This window comes from Talpa occidentalis, unplaced genomic scaffold, assembly GCF_014898055.3.
Source record: "Talpa occidentalis isolate TD23 unplaced genomic scaffold, MPIMG_talOcc4v2.1, whole genome shotgun sequence".
Lineage (NCBI taxonomy): Eukaryota > Metazoa > Chordata > Mammalia > Eulipotyphla > Talpidae > Talpa > Talpa occidentalis.
This window is the reverse complement of record NW_026555331.1, coordinates 38762350-38781850: the sequence shown is the minus strand read 5'-3', so window position 1 is coordinate 38781850 and position 19501 is coordinate 38762350. Positions and strand designations below refer to the sequence as shown.

At 37.7% G+C, this 19501-nt stretch overlaps 1 protein-coding gene across 1 annotated transcript; it reads left to right on the top strand.

The window, feature by feature from the left end:
- Positions 1-1300: 1300 nt before the first annotated feature.
- Positions 1301-18863, top strand: OSGIN2 (oxidative stress induced growth inhibitor family member 2). The gene is made up of 6 exons (XM_037504334.1): positions 1301-1618; positions 6346-6500; positions 10984-11120; positions 12226-12417; positions 15580-15671; positions 17778-18863. The coding sequence occupies exons 1-6, from the start codon at positions 1575-1577 to the stop codon at positions 18805-18807; spliced, it is 1650 nt and encodes a 549-aa protein (XP_037360231.1). The 5' UTR covers positions 1301-1574; the 3' UTR covers positions 18808-18863.
- Positions 18864-19501: the final 638 nt, after the last annotated feature.

Below are 19501 nucleotides of genomic sequence, written 5' to 3'. Positions count from 1 at the left end.
TTTAGATCCTTTAATAGATTGTTAATAGAAAAGCAATTTCAAGCTTCTCTTTCTGAAACAATATAAAGTAAAATGAATGTGCAAAATGTCAACAATCCAAAAAAGAGATAAATAAAATGGTATGTATACTCTCTTATAATTCTGGTGGCAGGCTGAGTCCTACAATTTTGCTATAAGCTTCGCAGAATCTAAAATACCTGCTAAATGTATTGGTGGAGGGTGACTGAAGCATGGGCACAAATGGAGGTGTGAAAACGTACCCCCAAATTTATAGATATGTAAATGGCTGGCAAAAATTGAGGACAAAATACCTAAGTGCAAGTTTGTTCAATAACAACATTCAGAAAAACTTGAGAACTTAAAAAAAAAACAAACTTAAAAAACAAACTTAAAACAGCGAAAACATGCGGGGCTTTTATGGGAGAGGGGCTTAGAAAGCCTTTTGAACAGACTATGCAATCCCCTCTCCTAGGTTTTCCCCCCTTTTTTTGGACAAACACCGAATAGGGATACATTACTCGGTGCTTTTCTTGCATCACAATCACTTGAGGGAACTTTTAAAACACTCGTTGCTGCCCTTTCCGAGCCCCGAAACAGACTGAGGCGGGATTGAGCACCAGAAGTTTCAACAAGCTAAGCAGGGGATTCGCAATCTCCCAGGGTGTTTGTGAGCCACTTACTTAAAACAAGGGAGGCGGCCCCACTCAGTAAGCCGGACACCCATAATCTGAACCACGGGGGGCGGGGCCGGGCACCTGTGCTTGCGCGAGCCCCCCAAGTTGTGAGGCGGGGTCTACAGCGGTAAGCGCGGGGCGGCCTCGGGCATCCGCACCCGAGCCAGCACCAGGCAAGGTGCTCGGGTCGGGCTCCCGGGACGGGAATCTCGGCCTTCCCGGGCGACACCACGTTGAAGGGGTCGCGGAGGCCGCACGACGCGACAGGGTTTCCCCGCGCCGTCCCCCATCCCGGGTTGGCCGCTCCTCCTCCCCGCGCCACCGGCCCTCCCGCTGCTTCTCAGCCCGGTCTCGCCGGCGCCTCGAGGCGCGTGCCGGGCGCAAGTGGGGGGCACCGGCCGGCCGTCCCGGGTAACCGCCCCGAAGCCTCCCGCTCAGCGACCGGGCGGCCCTCAGCCGTCGGCCCCCGGCCGCGCAGCCGCCGCTCCGTCACTCCCGGCCTCGCCCCGGCCGCGGCTCCACCAATCCTGGGCCTCGCCCGCCGCCGCCGCACCTGCGAGGAGGAGCCCGCGCGCCGCCGCCGCAGCCGGCGCAGCGTCCCCGCCCCGCCCCGCCCGCCCCGCCCCCATCGCGGCGCCCGGAGCTCGTCCGCCGCCGGCGTCTGGCTCGCGCCGGCGAGGAGCGGAAGCCGCTGTCCTGAGGCGGACTTGTGCGCGCCGGGGACCGGCGGGCTGCGCGACTGCAGCTTCCGGGCAGCGCGACGGCGGCGAGACGCGGGGCGCGGGCGCCCCGCGGACCCCGCGACCCCGAGCGGGCGGGCGGGCGCCCGGAACGGGCAGCTCCGCTGGAGGCGGCGGCGGCCGTGGCGGTCGCGCTCGGACGCCCCGCGGGCGGCGCTCCATGCCCGTGTGGTGCTGCCGCTGCTCCCTGCCTGGGCATCTCAGGTGACTTCCCTGCCGGGGAGGGGAGGCGGCGGGCGGCGGGTGGAGGCGCTGCGGCCCCGAGGCCGGGCCGGGCCGGGCCGGGAAGGTAGAGGCCGGGGAGGGGTGGCTTCGAGACGGGTCCGGAGTGGGAGACGAGCCCGGGCGCGGGGTCGGGGGTGGGGGGCGAGCGCCTAGACCTCAGCGGCCTCCCGCCGCGTCCCGCCCCGCCGGGGCCGCTGTGTCCTCCCGCTGGCTGCCAGGTCCGGGTGCCCCCGCCCCGGCCGCCCGGCTGGAGGACTCCGCTCCGGGGAGCTCGCCTGCCTTGTCCCCCTTTTCCTTGTCCCGGACCGTGACTGTCACGGGACTTTGAGACCCGCTAGGCCTGGAGCAAGTCTGTTAAGGCGAACTGAGCTTCTAAGTGGTGCAAAGTTTTAGTGACTGATTGCGAAGCCCTCCGCCCTCTTTGACTACCCCTCTCTTGACAAGGCTCGTTTCTTTAAAAAAAGAAAAAAATCTATTGACAGCTGCATTGAAGGAAAGTGCGAAATTGCGTTCTAAGTGTGATGATGTAGTAGAATTTTGAAAAATATAGAGATTGTAGACTCATTATGGGGAAAGCATTTTTTCCTTGATGGGATGGTAAGAGAATGCATTTTGAAAATGTGTGTGTTCTAGGTCTAACACTTATGGAGAGAGAAACCAAAAGGCGCTTGAAACTAACTGGCTTTAACTCTTTGGTGGAGAAATGTTAAGCATAGGAAAACTTTAGAAAAGTATCTCGCTTTTTATATATACTTATATAGTAGAGTAACCACATATAAAATTTTTTTTGCAAAATAAGACTCGTTAAAATTTTTAAATTGCCATCATAGAATTTAGCTGCCTTTGAGGATGAATGTAAAGTATTTTTGCTAAACCTTAACCAAAACCTGATATTTCCATCAATTTTGAATATGATAAATCATGGTATTTTTGACTCTTTGCCAACAGAAATTAAAAAAAAGTTCATGTTACAGTTGCAGATAAATAGAAAGACTATTTAAAAGCAGCTTTACTATTTAATAGAGAAGTATAAATATACAAATTTACTTTTTATATCAGTATTTTAATGTGTTGGATTTCCTTGTAAATCCTATATATATTATACACTTAATAATATGGTTTGAAGAGGATTCACCAGATTGCAAAAGGGATGTAAGGCACACAAGAGTTCAGGACATACCGATCACTGAAATAGAATAGAGCATTTCTAAGTAAATCCTTTTATGGTTAGTTGGTTATCCATCTTGAGACCAAAGAGAAATAATCAGTTTCTTCTACAAATGGTCACAAGTAGATATCTACAAAGTGGGAATTCTACCTCATACACTATACAAAAATTATCTCAAAATGGATGAAAGAGCTAAATATCACAACTATAAAACTATAGAAGAGAACAAGAAATAGGAATAAATCTTTGTGTCCTTCAACTAATCGGTGTTTTTTTAGATATGACATCAAAAGTGTACACCACATAAAATAATAAATTGGACTTGATCAGAATTTTAAATTTTGTGATTGAAAAGAGAAAGAAAGGAAGAAATTTCTTCCAAATCCTGTGTCTAAAAAGGAACTGTATCCAGTATGTATGAAAAATCTCAAACAATAAAAACAAACCCTATTTTAAAAATGGACATTTTGACTTTTTCCAAAGAAATTATACAAATGGCCAATAGGCACTTGAAAAAACACAACATTATTAGTCATTGAGGAAGTGTAAATCAAAACTACAATGAAATATACTTCATACATGCTACTATGTCAAAATAAGAGAACAAATGTTAGGAAATTGAGAAATTGGAGTGTTCATATAGCTGGTGGGAACGTAGACTGTTGCGACCACTTTGGAAACCTTAAAATGTCAAACATTGAGTTTAGGCCCAACCATTATAGTTACTCTTAAGAACACTTAAGAGAAATGGAGACATCCACATAAAAATTTATACATGAATATTCATAGCACCATTATTATAATAGCCAAAAAGGTGGAAATAACCCAGATGTCCATGAGTAAATAGTGTTATAGAGAAAATGGATTCATCCTACCACATGGATTAACTTTGAAAGCATGCTAAGTGGAAGAAGCCAGACACAAAAGGCCACATATTTTATGAGGGGTTCCATTTATCTGAAATGTCCAAAATAGGCAAATCCAATAAGAGAAAGTAGAGTCGTGGTTGCCGGTAACTAAGGGTAGTGAAGAATGTGGAGTGAGTGCTAATAGGTACAGTATTTATTTTCTGGCAGATAAAGTTTTTCTGGAATTAATGGTGATGGTTTGCAAAGCCTGTGACTATCCTAAAACCCCTGAATTGTATACTTTTTAAAGGGTGGCTTTTATGAGAGGTAAATTATATCTAATGGTTTGTTAATTTTACATTGGTGTAGGGCCTGATCAGATGACTTGTCTTCTGCTGTTTTTGAGCTCTTGAAAGCTGTTTGTCTTGATTCCACAGGGAAGATATTTTGTTTCTAATTGTCTTACCAGCCCAAGTTTTTTCTTCTGGTATAAACCAGTTGTTAGAAATGACAAAGTCCAGTGTAATGCAAGGAACTTGCTTATAAAATATATAGTCAGAAGGATTGATAGCTGTAATAAAATACTGAGACTTGCCAGACAAAGTTTACTTGAGATACATAGAATACTAAGTGCCTTTTAATGAGTTATACAGAAATTGAGTTCTACAGTACATTTAAGCAAAAACGATTTGCAATTTAAGTTTATACTTATTTCTGTGGTTTGCATGTTCTTAAGGAATTTGAATATTAAGTATTTATTTTACAGCATTTATTTGTAGATTTAAGAAACTGGTCAGGGCATTTTAGATCGTTGAGTTCTGCTTATAAAGTCAAATATGCCAGTAACTAGTAAAATGCCTTAATTCAGTCCTCTTAAGGGTCATCAGTTTGCTTTTAGAATGTATAGGATATCATAATTAAGTAGTCTAGCTTCCTAAATATAATTATATATATACATATACTCTGAAGTTGATTTTTTTTTTTTTTAATTAAAGATTTATTTATTTATTTATACAAGCACTGGGTACAGTCAGAAGCGTGGGAGGATGAGAGAATTCACCAGAGCCAGAGCGGGGAGCAGAACAGGCAGAAGAACCAAAGTACACTGCTGAGGGGAGCAGCGGGCGGCAGGAGAGGTCTGCGCCCTTTGTGGAACCCTCCTCCGGTGGCGGGGGAGCAGCCGGGGATCGAACCGGGGCTGCAGAGGCTGCTGGCAGCTTCGCAACCCAGGGCTCAACCGCTGCGGCACCAGGGAGGCCCTGAAATTGATTCTTAACATCAAGCATCTCTCACTTTTTAAAGCTGAAATGTTAAGCTTTCACAAAGGTAACATCTTTTTAATTACCAAAAAAAAAATAGAGGTGGTGGTCATTTCATTAGATTTCACAGGTTACATACATGGAAGCAACAGTGTTTGTGGTAAGGATGTCTGGGAGAGGCTGAAGATGAGATAATGATATTAATCAGGCCGGATTATCTGAAAGGACTTTGGTCACAAGCATTCAAAGGCATTTAGGGAACCTGTACATAGCAAGGATAGGCTTGAGGATAATACTCATGTTGAATTCATTTCCCAAGAATGAGAAGCAGGCAAGACAACTGGTACATTTTGATCTGATAAGAGTTTAGAATGATCTGAAAGGGATGGCCTTTCTTCCAGGAGCAAATTTGCTCTGTGAAGAGAGACTTACCTTAGTGTCCATATCCTGAAAGCTAATTATTCTGGCCAAGACTTAGGGGAAGAGGTCAAATATTCTTTAGTTCTATAAAGCTGTCAGTGTATCCTGGGGTACTCTCTCTGCATTATCCTGGGTAGATTGGAAACTGAAAGTTTCTTAATTTCTCTGAAGCAGAAATTTCACTTTCTGCCTAATTTTTTCCATTTATTCTGCATGACCAGTAAGTCCTGTGAATACATGATCCATCCCTTGTTTATCATTTTGGGAATAGTAATAAGCACACTAATCCAATATAATATTTCTAGACACTGACAATATGAAGATGAAAATAATTCAAGGATTCTATTCTGAAGTAATCCTAGTGTAATGCAAAACATTGACTGTGTTTGGAGGATATACCATTTATTGCATGAGCATGTCAGAATGCTAAAACTAGTTTCTAGGGAGGCAACTGGGAAAGAAATAGATTGGGAATAATCGTGAAGATCTTTCTATATTTCATTTCCTTGGAATTAATAAGATTTATAAACTTCATTTTTTAACCAAAATGCGTAGTTTGTAGTAAGTATATAAGTAAAATTTGAATTATCTAAGTAACTTTAAATATGCGAGCTTATTTCCCCAATGTACTGCTTTTAATACACTAACCTTTTTACTAATGAGAAAAAGTAAAAGAAAAAGTAACCATTCCTAGGAAGTCTCAGAGAATTATAAAACTCCCCAGCATTCTGCTTCTTCGTTCATTAAAGGCAGCTTATTTAGTTCCTCTCTTACCTAGACTTGACTAAAGACATATTAGCAACTATTTATTTCTGACCTTCAAGATGGTATATATGATGACATGTAGTAGCTAGGCTGCTGATTTGAAAGCTTTAATCAAAAAGATTTCATTTTCTCCCTTCATGTAACTTTGAATATTTTATGTCCTAAATAAAATCTGAGTGAAAACTGATTTTTATAGACTGTATTGACTCTATTTTTCTTGTTTTTGTTCTGTGTTTGTTTTTTAAGAAACTATAGTGACACCGAAACTGAAGGAGAGATTTTTAATTCCTTAGTGCAATATTTTGGTGATAATTTGGGGCAAAAAGTTAAAGCGATGCCATTAGTTGAAGAAACTTCTTTACTTGAAGATTCATCAGTGACTTTGCCTATGGTAGTAATAGGTAAGTTTTATAATTTATTTCTTCAAGAATGTTACCATGCTGCTTCTGTAAGTCTACAGTTATATAGCATTAGTTCTTAGGATTGTGTTGAGAAGTATTCTTAGATTGTTTCATGTGTTAAAATAACTAATAAGCAAATCTTTGGAGAGAGTAGTTTATCTAATACTAGATTGTGTTAGAACACAATATCTTTTCAATGAAGGACTGATAGTATTCTATTATTTTAAAACTCAGCCTAGCTGTTGTGCTAATTGTATGGCGTTGTGGTATAATTAGAGCACTGTACAGAGCACTGCATAATATTAGATTCTCTGCACAAATTAACTATAATAGGATAGATCATACAAAAAAGAAACTCATGAGTAACTTATGCAAGTTAGTAACCAGTGGTCAGTTATTAAATGATGTTATGTGCTCTGCAGTAATATTTATAATTACCTTAACCATAACATTCCTGTTATATAGCTTTTAGTATATAATACTAATCTCTTAGCAGACATACATGATAGTAAAAAAAAATAAGCTATTAATAAAACCTAATTACTTCATATCTATATGTTTTTATGATTTAGTTTTATTGCATGTATTTAATTATCTGTCATGTAATTCTTCCATCTGATTCAAACTCATGGAAGTCAGATGAGTATTTTATTATGAAGCCAAGACCAAGGAGAGAATTTGGAACATCAGTGCCTTGATGGCATGCAACTTAGTTTCTTTGATAGCTTGTTTCAAAGTCAGTACTAAAGAGAGAAAAGTCCTATTCTCTGACTGGCATATGGGAGATAGATAAAAGAAAGGAGGAAAGCAAGATTCCTTTTTACAAGTATGTGATAATAGATGACAATTTTTGCAGTAGTTCTCATCCAGGATGTCACAGGAACCATGCCTCATATTCTGTTTTCCCACTTATGTCCAGCCTTAGTTTTTCAGTCGACTGTCTTGAAATGATAGAAACCCTGACTTCTTATTCTAGCTGGACTGTGGGAAGTTGAGGAAGGGGAAGCAACCTTCATCTATACCTGCCCACCTCACTCCTTTCAAAACAGTCTGTTCCAATTTTGCCTCAGCTAGCTAATGAGTAGCTTAACTTGATGTATATAGGGCCATTATTGATGGCAGTAATGCCACCAACCTGAGCACAGGTAATGAAGAACTTTATATATATGTAAAAAGTTTATATATATATATATAATTTTGTATATGTAAGAACTTTATATATACATATTTAGTATATATACACATATATGTATAAAGTATGCACATATATATATACTATATATGTATATATACACATCCACTTTTTATATAGTATGTATGGGGCACACATATAAAGATAGATAGATAGATAATATAGATTTTCTTTGGCTTAGCAAATCACCACAAACCTAGTGACTTTAAATAGTCTAACAAGGTCCCTCTGGGCTAAAATGAAGGTATCAAGCAGGCTGTGTTCCTTTCTGGAAGTTCTAGAGTAGAGTTGATTTACTTGCCTTTTCCAATTTCTGGAAGCTTTTCAACATTCCCTGGGTGCTGTTCCTTTCTGCATCTTCCAAGACAGAAATGTTGTTTCTCTCTTAACTTTCACAGTTGTATATCCCTCTCACCATATGATAAGATTGGGCAACTTCCAAGACAGAAATGTTGTTTCTCTCTTAACTTTCACAGTTGTATATCCCTCTCACCATATGATAAGATTGGGCCCACCTGGATAATACAAAGTACTTTCCTTATCTTACCTCTTTATACATCACATAATCACAAATTCCTTTTGCTCTGTAACGTAATACTCTCAGCTTCTGGGGGTTAGGATGGGGGCAGATTTGGGGGTGAGTGGCCTATTTGTATTCTTTGCCTACTGACTTTTGAAAATTGTCTTCTTTTGATTGAGGGAACTCTTTGTCTTGGATTCTATTCCCACTCTTTCATTTATTTAATATTTATTTTCATTTATTGACTATATATTTCTAGAGCACTTTAGATCTATAGGGCAGAAAGTAGAGTCCTTGTACACTTCCTTTCTCATCTCCCCCGCACCCCCCCCACCGCCGCCCGTTTTCCTTGCATTGGTATAATGCCTTTGTTGTAATTGATACACCAATATTGGTATATTATTAACTAAAATCTATAATGTGCATTAGGACTCATTCTGTATGTGATACAGTTTTGTGGAATTTGCTGAATGCATGTCATATATCCAATACACTATCATACAGAATAATTTCACTGCCCTAAAATCTCCTGTGTTCAACCTAATCTTCCTTTCCCTCATTCAGTCCCCAATCAATGGCAATCACTGACCTTTTACTGGCCCTATAGTTTTGCCTTTTTCAGAATGTCATATAAATGGACTTTTACAATATGGAACCTTTTTAGACTTTCTTTGACTTAGCAATATGTATTTTAATTTAGCTCTATGTATTTAAATTAGCTCTGTCTTTTCATCAGAGCTAATATCTTTTTATCACTCAATATTCCATTTTTTGGATATTTCACTTTATTTATCCATTCAACCATTAATTTATTGAAGGACACCTTGATTGAGAAAAGCCAGTATGAATATACATGTTCCATCTATTTAGATTTTATTTTATTTCTTTCATCAGATCTTTATTTTCCTCCTCATATAGATCTACATGTATTTTGGCAATTTTTAGACTTATACTTAAGAATTCCTTTTTTACAAATAAGAAGTTGTGTATTTCAAATTCCATGTGCACCTTACTGTTATATAGAAAAGCAATAACTTTTTATATACTAAAATTTTTATCCTGCATTTTTGTTGTAATTGCTTATTAGTTCCAGTATATTTTTTTTGTCAGCTCTTTAGCATTTTCTATATAATCATGTCATTTACAATTTTATTCTGTCTGTATACTGTTTATTTCCTTTTCTTGTTTTACTGCATTCGTTAGAATTTCCATTATGGTATGAATTGGGAAGGGTAAGAAGAGACATTCTTGTTTTGTTCTTAAATGTTACTACGAAAGCACTCAGTTTCTTGCCATTAAGTAAGATATTAAATGTAGATTTTTTTGTAGATACGCCATCACGTTGAGGAAGTTTCTCTTTCTAGTTTGCTGAAAGATTTTATTGTGAATAGGTGCTAGAATTTTGCCTTGCGCTTTTTTATGTGTCTGTCAATGTTATATTATTTTTTTTCTTCAGTTTTGTCTTTTTTCATTCAAGAAAATTTGCTCTTTGGTTCAGATCCTAATTCCCATTCTTTGTCATTTGCTTTGAACTTTAATGGGGTCAGGTGGTTTATTTTCCTTTCTTTGGAGTCTTATGTCATGCTTAAAGACTTCCTACTCCAGCATGAGCAGAAATATTATGAACTTTTCTAATATTCTTATGGTTTTACTTTGTGCTTATTTGGGGAAAAACATTAGCCAAGAAACAGAATTTTTTTTTTTTATTTATGCATACAAGAACTGGGGTGTAGGCCAGAGGTGTGGGGGTGTGGTGAGAGGATTTGCCACAGACAGAGTGGGGAGCAGAACAGGTGAATCTACTGAAATACTCTGCTGAGGGGAGCAGCAGGTGAGACAGGAGAGGTTTGCTGCGCCTTATGGGTTAACTCCCTGGACGGGGATTGAACTCATGCTGCAGTGGCTGGGGATAGCTTGATAGCGCTGACTTTAACCCCTGCGCCACCAGGGAGGCCCCAAGAAACAGGATTTTTTTTTCCCTGATGGCTTTGCAGTTGTTCCAGTGGATTAAATTTTTGAAAGATGGAAGTAAAGAACTACAGAAATGGAAGTAGTACATTGGGCTTCAAGAAATGATCCAGTTGGAGTATATAAAACATAGTTAAAGTATATAAAACATAGCAATAGGTAATATTAGGAAATGAGACTACAGAGTTAATTAAGACCAAAACATGGATAACAGCAGGTAGTATAGAGGGGCTAATATGAATTGTGTTATCAAACTCATCTGAATGCAGAAATAGGAAGGATTTTGGAGTAAGTAAATTTTAAGAGGGAGAAACAGGAAGAGACTTTTATCTCCAGGTGAGTGTACAGGAGCAAGAAAGACAGTCTGCTGGGTATAGGTGACAAAATAGGTTTAGAAACAGAACTTGATTACCATACTTGGAGAAGATTTTGCTAATACCATACTTGGAGAAGGGATGGGGTTTAAAGGAAAGGGCATCTAAATGATTATCAATGGGTCTGTTAGGAGGAGTGAAGAAGTAGCATATGGAAATGTAGGATACAGTTTTGAAGAAGAGGTGGGCCTCAAGATCTAATTTTGGGAGTCAGAGCATAGAGAGTTGAAGTTTGCACAGACAAGACTCTCCTCAGCTCCCATAAAACAGGAGAGAAGGCAAAGGTCTAAATCTTGGGAATACTTTTAAGAGTTTATAGAAGGAAGAAATTGGTGAGGGAGAAGAGCCATCTGTATAGAAGAAAAACCAAAGAACAAGAGTATTAAGACACATGGCACACTCCTACCAATTTTTTTTTTCCCCCCATAGGAAATGGACCCTCAGGAATATGCCTTTCTTATATGTTGTCTGGCTACAGACCATATTTGTCTTCAGAAGCAATACATCCCAATACAATCTTACATAGTAAATTAGAAGAAGCAAGACATCTTTCCATTGTTGACCAGGTATTATTTCTTACATGTCAGTTCTTTGAATTTTTTAATGCTGAACCATATATAAACATATATGTTTCTACATATATAAACATATTTCTTAGTTGAAAATCCTTTCTTTTAAATGATACTTTCTGTTGCTTTCATTTAGATCTGTAAGTATTTCTGTTGAGTTATTTCTATTTATTTTTCTGATTTGACCAGAGGGGAATTTCTCAGATTATTTCCTGATAATTTTAATTGGTGTGATAGATGCTCCAATAAGTTTGGAAAGTGTGCTGCTTCTTACTGTTGGAATGTATAGTAGATATTAGCATATTAAAGGCATATCAAGTTTCTTTTCTTTTTTTTAAATATTTATTTATACATAGAAGAGCTGGGGTACAGGCCACAGATGCAGGGGGTGAGAGGAGTCACCAGAGACAAGAGTGGGGAACAGAACAGGCAGATTGACTGAAGTACACTGCTGAGGGGAGCATTGGGCGAGATAAGAAAGGTCTGCTGCGCCATGTGGGTTGCTCCCTGGCTGGCAGGGGATCGAACTTGTGTTGCAGAGACTGTGGATTGCTTCATAGTGTGGCACTTAACCCCTTGCGCCATCAGGGAGACCCATATCAAGTTTCTTCATTAAAGGATCTGATTAGCTTTGTTAAAACCCAACCCTTTTTTCATATTTTTTTTTTTACTAAAGAATCTATTAAGATTTTTTTTTTTTTAAAGATTTATTTATTTATTTATTTATACAAGCACTGGGTACAGTCAGAAGCGTGGGAGGGTGAGAGAATTCACCAGAGACAGAGAGGAGAGCAGAACAGGCAGACTGACGAAATACACTGCTGAGGGGAGCAGCGGGCAGCAGGAGAGGTCTGCGCACCTTGTCGGACCCTCACTCAGTGGCCGGGGATCAAACCGGCGCTGCATAGGCCGCGGTCAGCTTCACAACCCAGCACTCAACCGCTATGCCACCGGGGAGGCTCAGAATCTATTAAGATTTTAAGGAACATCAGTGTGCTATAGCATACAATATGGGAAATGCTGAGTTAGAGTTGCTGTCTTCACTATTATGATAGCTGTTTTTAAACATTTTTTCCCCTTTCTTTTTAAAAAATTCATTCAGGACTTAGAATACTTGTCTGAGGGCCTTGAGGGCCGATCATCCAATCCAGTTGCAGTACTTTTCGACACACTTCTTCATCCAGATGCTGACTTTGGATATGATTATCCATCTGTTTTGCACTGGAAATTAGAACAACATCATTATATCCCACATTTAGTTCTTGGTAAAGGTCCACCTGGTGGCGCTTGGCATGTGAGTATATTTTCCTCAGCATTTTATTTTATGTCATCCTGATAAACCATTTGACTCTGAAGCATTGTTATATAATTATATATGCTGTTTACCACATTTTTATCTGAGAATATTTTAATGTTGTTCAGTATGGACTTGATAAAGGCTTAGAATAAGCATTTTTCTATACTATTTTATAAGAGCTATATGGAAAATATTTCAAAAATGATTTGCTTAGTAAAAAATTTTTAATTCACGTATTCATTTTAGAGTTTACCAAATCTCAGCATATTTCATACAAATACCCATTATTTCCCTGCATATTTAAGATCTAAAATAAAAACTGTATTGTAAAAGAAGAAAGTTGTAATAGTCTGCTTGGGCTGCTATAACAGCAACAGTGCCATAGACTGAACTGCTTAAACAACAGACATTATTTCGCACAATTTAGAGGTTGGGACTCCTGAGATCAGGGTGCCAGGCCTACTGAGTTCATGGATAAGGATCTTTTCCTGGTTTGTTAAGTAGCTTATATCCTCAAATAGCAGAGGCAGGAGCAGTGTCTCTTGCTTTTTTTTATAAAACCACTTTCCTGTCATTACATAACTACTCTTATGGACCTCATCCAGCTGTAATTACCTCATGGCACCATATCCAGATAGCATCACATTGGGGTTATGACTGTAACATACAGACTTTGGGGAGATTAAACCAGAGAACTGATAATGTAAATATTCAGTGCATTTTCTTGGCGATAGCAGCTAATAATTATTCCTGATTCCTATGTCCTTAGCAGTTAGTAGTGTATAGTGAGTATCATTGTTATACAAATACATGTCAAATTATTTTTGCTGTGCTAGGAAATACAGACTTTCCACTGAATCTTTTTGAAGGTCAGTAACTTCCCTTTTTGCTCATTTTGATAGTCTCAAAATTTATCTGTCCTGACCTCTGCAACATTTGATAATATCAGTGTCCCTCTTAGAGCCTCTGAAATTTAGTCTCCTTGTTTTTCTTCCTCTTTGGTCATCCTTTTCAATTATCTTTGTGCGCTCTTGTTCTTGTGTATGCTTCTGTATATCTCTGCTCCCAGTCAGTATCTCTTATACTCTTCATTCTCTCTGTTTTTTTTGTCTTGTACTTCACTGTCTTGCATAGGAATGCTGATTGATTCCCAAATCAAGAGATCTCGCCCATATTGTTCCCTTTTATATATCAAATTGGGTACATTCCCTTGAGTATTCCACAGGTGGTCTCAAACTCAGCATGCCTAAAACTAATCTTTATCATTAAATTCCTTTAATTTTGTTATATTGGAATAGAACTATAATGTAGTTACTCAAGCCAGAAACTTTCCTTCATTTCTCTTTCCTCAACTCCTGTTTCAAACCAATTACTAAATTTTCTTCGTGCTTAAAAATATATTTTGTGCCCATCTACTCTATTTCTCTTCATCATATTTGTAATTCTTTCGATACTGATCACTGTCATCATTTACCCAAATTATTGGAAAAACACCCTAAATGATTGTCTCACTCTAATTTTTATTCTTCGGTATATCTCCCATACCTGAGCCAAAGTCTTTTATAAAATAAACTTCAGATATGTTACACCCATGCATAAAAACCCTTCAGTTGTTCCTCTTTTATCTAATGAGTAGCATGCAGACTGTTTAATAAAGTCTTTTAACACACCTTGAAAGGTCTAGTCTCTGCTTAGCATTTTTTGCCTTACTCTTCTCAGTCTGTTATATTCTGTGCTCCAGAGTGTTTGTGTTGGGAATCTGTGTTCACCCTTTTAAGATTCACAGAACTCCTTGAAGATGTAATACACATAGTTACAACTTATTGCAGTGAAAGGATACAGACTGGAATCACTATAGGGAGAATGTTCATGGGGTGAAGTCTAAGAGAAACCAAATGCAAGATTGTACATGTCCATTTTTAGTGGAGTTGTATAAGGATGTACTTAGTTCTCCCAACAGTGATTTGTGACAGCATGTGCAAATAGTTTGCTATCAGGGATGCTTTACCCATGTTTTGGTGTTCACAGATTTTCTGGCGGATAGATCATGTTCATCATAACTGCGTGAGCAACTGATTCCCCTTCTTCCCAGAGCAAACACTGGTGTTCACCATAAATCCACATTGTTAGGATAATACTTCCATGGTCACACTGGTAGAGCAAGGCTTAAAGCATGCAAAAACAGTGAATAGTCATCAGGTAGACTATTCTAACAGCTCAGAGATTATCTCCTAAGAAACAGCAAAAAGCCTATCCTGAAGGCAAGCCATTTCTAGTAATGTTGGGGGCTGAAGATACCAACTTAATCTTCCCTACACTATACTGAACTCCTTTTAATATGAAGAACACTCATGTTCTGTTCTTCAGCTTTCATATCACCTCTTTATTCTGCCTATAATATTCTCTATTTCTTCAGAGTCCATATGTGTTCCTTTTTTTTTTAAAGATTTATTTACTTATGCATACAAGAGCTGGGGTACAGGTCAGAGGCGCAGGGGGTTAGAGCATTCACCAGAGACAGAGTGGGGAACAGAACAGGCAGATTGACCAAAGTACACTGCTGAGGGGAACAGTGGGCGAGTCAGAAGAGGTCTGCTGCGCCATGTGGGTTGCTCGAGGCTGTGGATAGCTTCATAGGTTGCATCTTAACCCTTGTGCCACCAGGGAAGCCCCCATATGTGTTCTTTAAGAAATATTTCCTTTCTCTGTTTCTAATTCTATCAGGTTTACATCCCTTAATATGGAAAGATAACTAAGATATTAGAAATTAATGAACACTTCCACTTTTGTTTAAAAAGTGAAAATATTTATGTTCCTCTAACCTAATATTCTACATCTGAATTTTATGTTGATTTAAGTCATAGCTGTCAGTATTGTGTAGACAATGGGTAATATTATAAATTTATATAAATATATAATTATGAAAGAAGTAATATAGGTAGCTATTACCAAATGATGAAACTATTTGAAAGTTTATTGGAGTAAACTTTTAGAGGTAATTTACACAAACTTTTAGGACTTCTTTGTACTGTCTTTATTTAAACTCTTAATTATAGCCAATGAGATGGCTAGCTTTTAAAAAAAAAATGGCTAGTTTTAAAAAAAAATCATGTTACTGCTTAAAAGTGTTTTTTGATTATACATTCTTTATTCAAATAGAATATGGAAGGTTCCATGTTGACAATCAGCTTTGGAAATTGGATGGAGTTACCTGGACTTAAATTTAAAGATTGGGTGTCTAGCAAACGAAGGTAAAGATCAAACTATTAAAATTCTTTGGTGTGTACATTGGGAGAATCTGTGGGCAGATTTTAAAGTATCTGATCATTAGATGAATAACATAAATATATTTGTCTTTAAATAAAGTCACTTTGCAGAAGCATTGTTTATAATTAGCTAGCTTCTACTTCAAGCTGTTATACAACTGAACAAAAAGGGCTTATCTGCAGATTGGGTTACTGTGACCTCTTTGTTGATCATGGATTCATCCCACCCTCTTGTTAAATCAATCTCTAGTACTTTCCCATACATCCATATGGTCTTTCCACACTTAACTACTTGTTTTTATGATTGGATATATAACTTTGTGTGTGTGTACCTGCTTATGTACATACTAAAATTTTTGACTTTCAGAGTAGACTAGTGTTTATGATTATTTTAAAATGATGAAATAAACTAGAATCTGTGATGTGATTGGCAACTTGGGTATGGAGATAAATACTTTCGAAACAAAAGGAGTAACTGAGAAGAAATCTCAATTTGGACGACTATTTTGTATTGGGAAAAGAAAAGCAAAATTTAGTAAGAGAAATGTTAAAGACCTTATCATTTTCCATGATAATAAATATTGGAAAAAGATGGGAATTACTAATACAGAGAATCTAATTTGATTATTCACAGAAACAATAAAATGGGAAGTTATGGAACCTTTGTTAGAACAGGGCTATAACATTTCGAATGCTTAACTTCCTCTAAATAGAAACCATATTAATACATGGAAATTATTCTTAATTTGAAAAAATTTGAAGAGAGCAAATTTAGATCAGCATGAGTAATTGAGATTAATCCCTTCAAATGTTCCCTTTGGGTTTTTTTGAAAAGGAATTTTATATAAAGGTGCAAAGTCAGGCAAATTGTTTAAGTTCTTGATTATGTAAGTAAGCAAGTACAGTTGCTCAACATACTTTCCTTTGTGATATAGTAAGAAAGGAATATCTTTATGATTTGTATAATGTAAGTGGTAATCCTTGTAAATCGGGCAGATTATGTATTGAAGAAACCTGAAAATTAATCTTGTAATAAACATGAATTTTAGTTCCTGTCTTTGCCTTTATATTAAGACCACTCAGAGCTCCAGAGATTTGTCAGGATTTGAATCTTCACTCTTCTAATGTTCTGACCCTGGTCAAATAACTTCAACTAATTGCCAATTTCCTAGCTTGTGAAAGGAGACAATACTAGTAATAACTACTACAGGGTTACTGTAAAAATTGAGTTAATACAATCTAAGATTTAATTATTATAATCATTAAACTTTAAGAAACATGTATGAACTTCCATTTACAAGTTATAATGAATTATGTGAAATGATTTGGTATCTTCTTATTGCCACTAATCTCTAATGGGGCACGAATGCCCATTGCTTTAAAATTCAAGTTGAAAAGAAGAGTTACTAGTGTTCTTTTCATAAAGCACATAATATTTGTAGATCTTTCCATGAGCAGAGAAACACAAATGTTAGAGTTTATTTTCTTATACTTAAGATGGTTTTGTTCAGAAAATTATGATCTGAATTATTTTTGGCCATTAGTAAAATAAACAACTAAATATTATGTCGAGTGTATATATGAGATGTATTGCGGTTAAACCTGTAATACCTCAATGATTGTAATCTAAATAATTTACTTAGTATTATGTGAATAATAACTACCTAGTTACAATGTGGAATACAGGCCCAGTAGTATTGTTATAGACAATTAGGTTACAATTATGACATAGATTATAAACTAAGTACAGTTATCAGACATCCGTATTTTAAGCCCTTCATTTATTTAATAAAATTTTATTTATAAAAGCAGCTAATCTGAACAGTTACTATGCAAGGCACTATGGAGACAAAGATGCATTAAATTGCATCTCAACTCTCATGGGACTTACTCTGATAAAACTAATTCATTAATATTTTTAACTAAAAAAATATTTTTAACTAAGCTTGCTTTCTTTGTAAAAGTGTTAGATAATTTATGACTAAGACAGTTCAGAGGAATTAAAATTTAGCTTACTAGATGGAGAACTAACAATCATGTAAGCCAAAAGTATTACTCTCATTGAATATTTTTTTTCTTTTTCTTTTATAGGAACCTAAAAGGAGATCGAGTTATGCCAGATGAAATAGCTCGCTATTATAAAAATTATGTAAAAGTTATGGGTCTTCAGAAGAATTTCAGAGACAACACTTATATAACTTCTGTGTCAAGACTCTACAGAGATCAAGAGGATGGTGATGATCAAGATAGAGATATTTCAACACAGCATTTACAGATAGAGAAGTCAAAATTTATCAAGAGAAACTGGGAAATCAGGGGTTATCAGCGAATAGGGGATGGTTCCCCTGTTCCTTTCTGTCTTTTTGCTGAGAACGTAGCTCTAGCAACTGGAACATTGGATTCTCCTGCCCACCTGGAAATCGAAGGGGAAGATTTTCCTTTTGTATTTCATTCTTTGCCTGAATTTGGAACTGCTATAAACAAAGGAAAGTTGCGTGGCAAAGTGGATCCAGTGTTAATTGTAGGTTCTGGGCTTACTGCAGCTGATGCAGTACTCTGTGCTTACAACAATAATATCCCTGTGATTCATGTGTTTCGCAGACGAGTAACTGATCCAAGCTTAATTTTCAAACAACTTCCCAAAAAGCTTTATCCAGAATACCATAAAGTCTATCATATGATGTGTACTCAGTCATATTCTGTAGACTCAAATCTTTTATCTGATTATACCAGTTTTCCTGAGCACCATGTGCTTTCCTTTAAGTCGGACATGAAATGCATTCTTCAGAGTGTATCTGGATTGAAAAAAATATTTAAGCTCTCTGCAGCAGTAGTATTGATAGGTTCTCATCCCAATCTGTCTTTTCTGAAGGAGCAAGGTTGTTACCTGGGCCATAAATCAAGCCAGCCAATCACATGTAAGGGTAATCCTGTGGAAATAGATGCATATACCTATGAGTGTGTTAAAGAAGCCAACCTTTTTGCACTGGGCCCTTTAGTCGGAGACAATTTTGTTCGATTTTTAAAGGGCGGGGCTCTGGGTGTTACACGGTGTTTAGCTACAAGACAGAAGAAAAAACATTTATTTGTTGAAAGAGGAGGAGGAGATGGGATAGCTTAAAGCTAATTTATAGGCAATTTATATGGACAGCTTGCCATTAAAAATTTTTAACAGTGGTTTTGCAGTGTAATGGCTTGAATTTTCTGGACTTGAATTAACTGGAAGAGAGCTTCAAGCTGTAGTAACTTTATTTTTTTTAAAGTTACAAGAACATGGTGTCCTAATTTACATTGTAATGTATGAAAGGTGTCACTGTCTGATAAACACTGCCGGTTTGGTATACTTTAAGCTCTCATGTAACTAAACCTTTTATTCCAAGACTTTTTGTGATCATTTTGATTATTATGTTTGATTACAAAGTATTATAGATTTGAATCTATAAAACCACACAGTTAGTTGGGCCATAAATTGTCCCTGATATATATTGAGTCACCTTGACACTCAAAGGGAGTTCCAAAGACCGACCAGTAGCATCAGCTTCATTTGTAGCTTATTAGACATGTATTCTCAGGCCCAAAACAGAGTTACTGGTCAGAATCTGTATTTTAATGAGATCCTTAAGGAATACATATGTTCATTAAAGCTTGAAATACACTGGCCTAAAAGAAAATGGGATATATAAGGTATATGTGCTGGGGGTGGGGTAGGGGTGAGAGGCATTTGCAACTCAGGTTTTATTTATTTTGAAATTATCAGTTGTATAAATCTAATTTATTACCAAATATAATGGTCTTTAAAAATATTTTTATTGTTG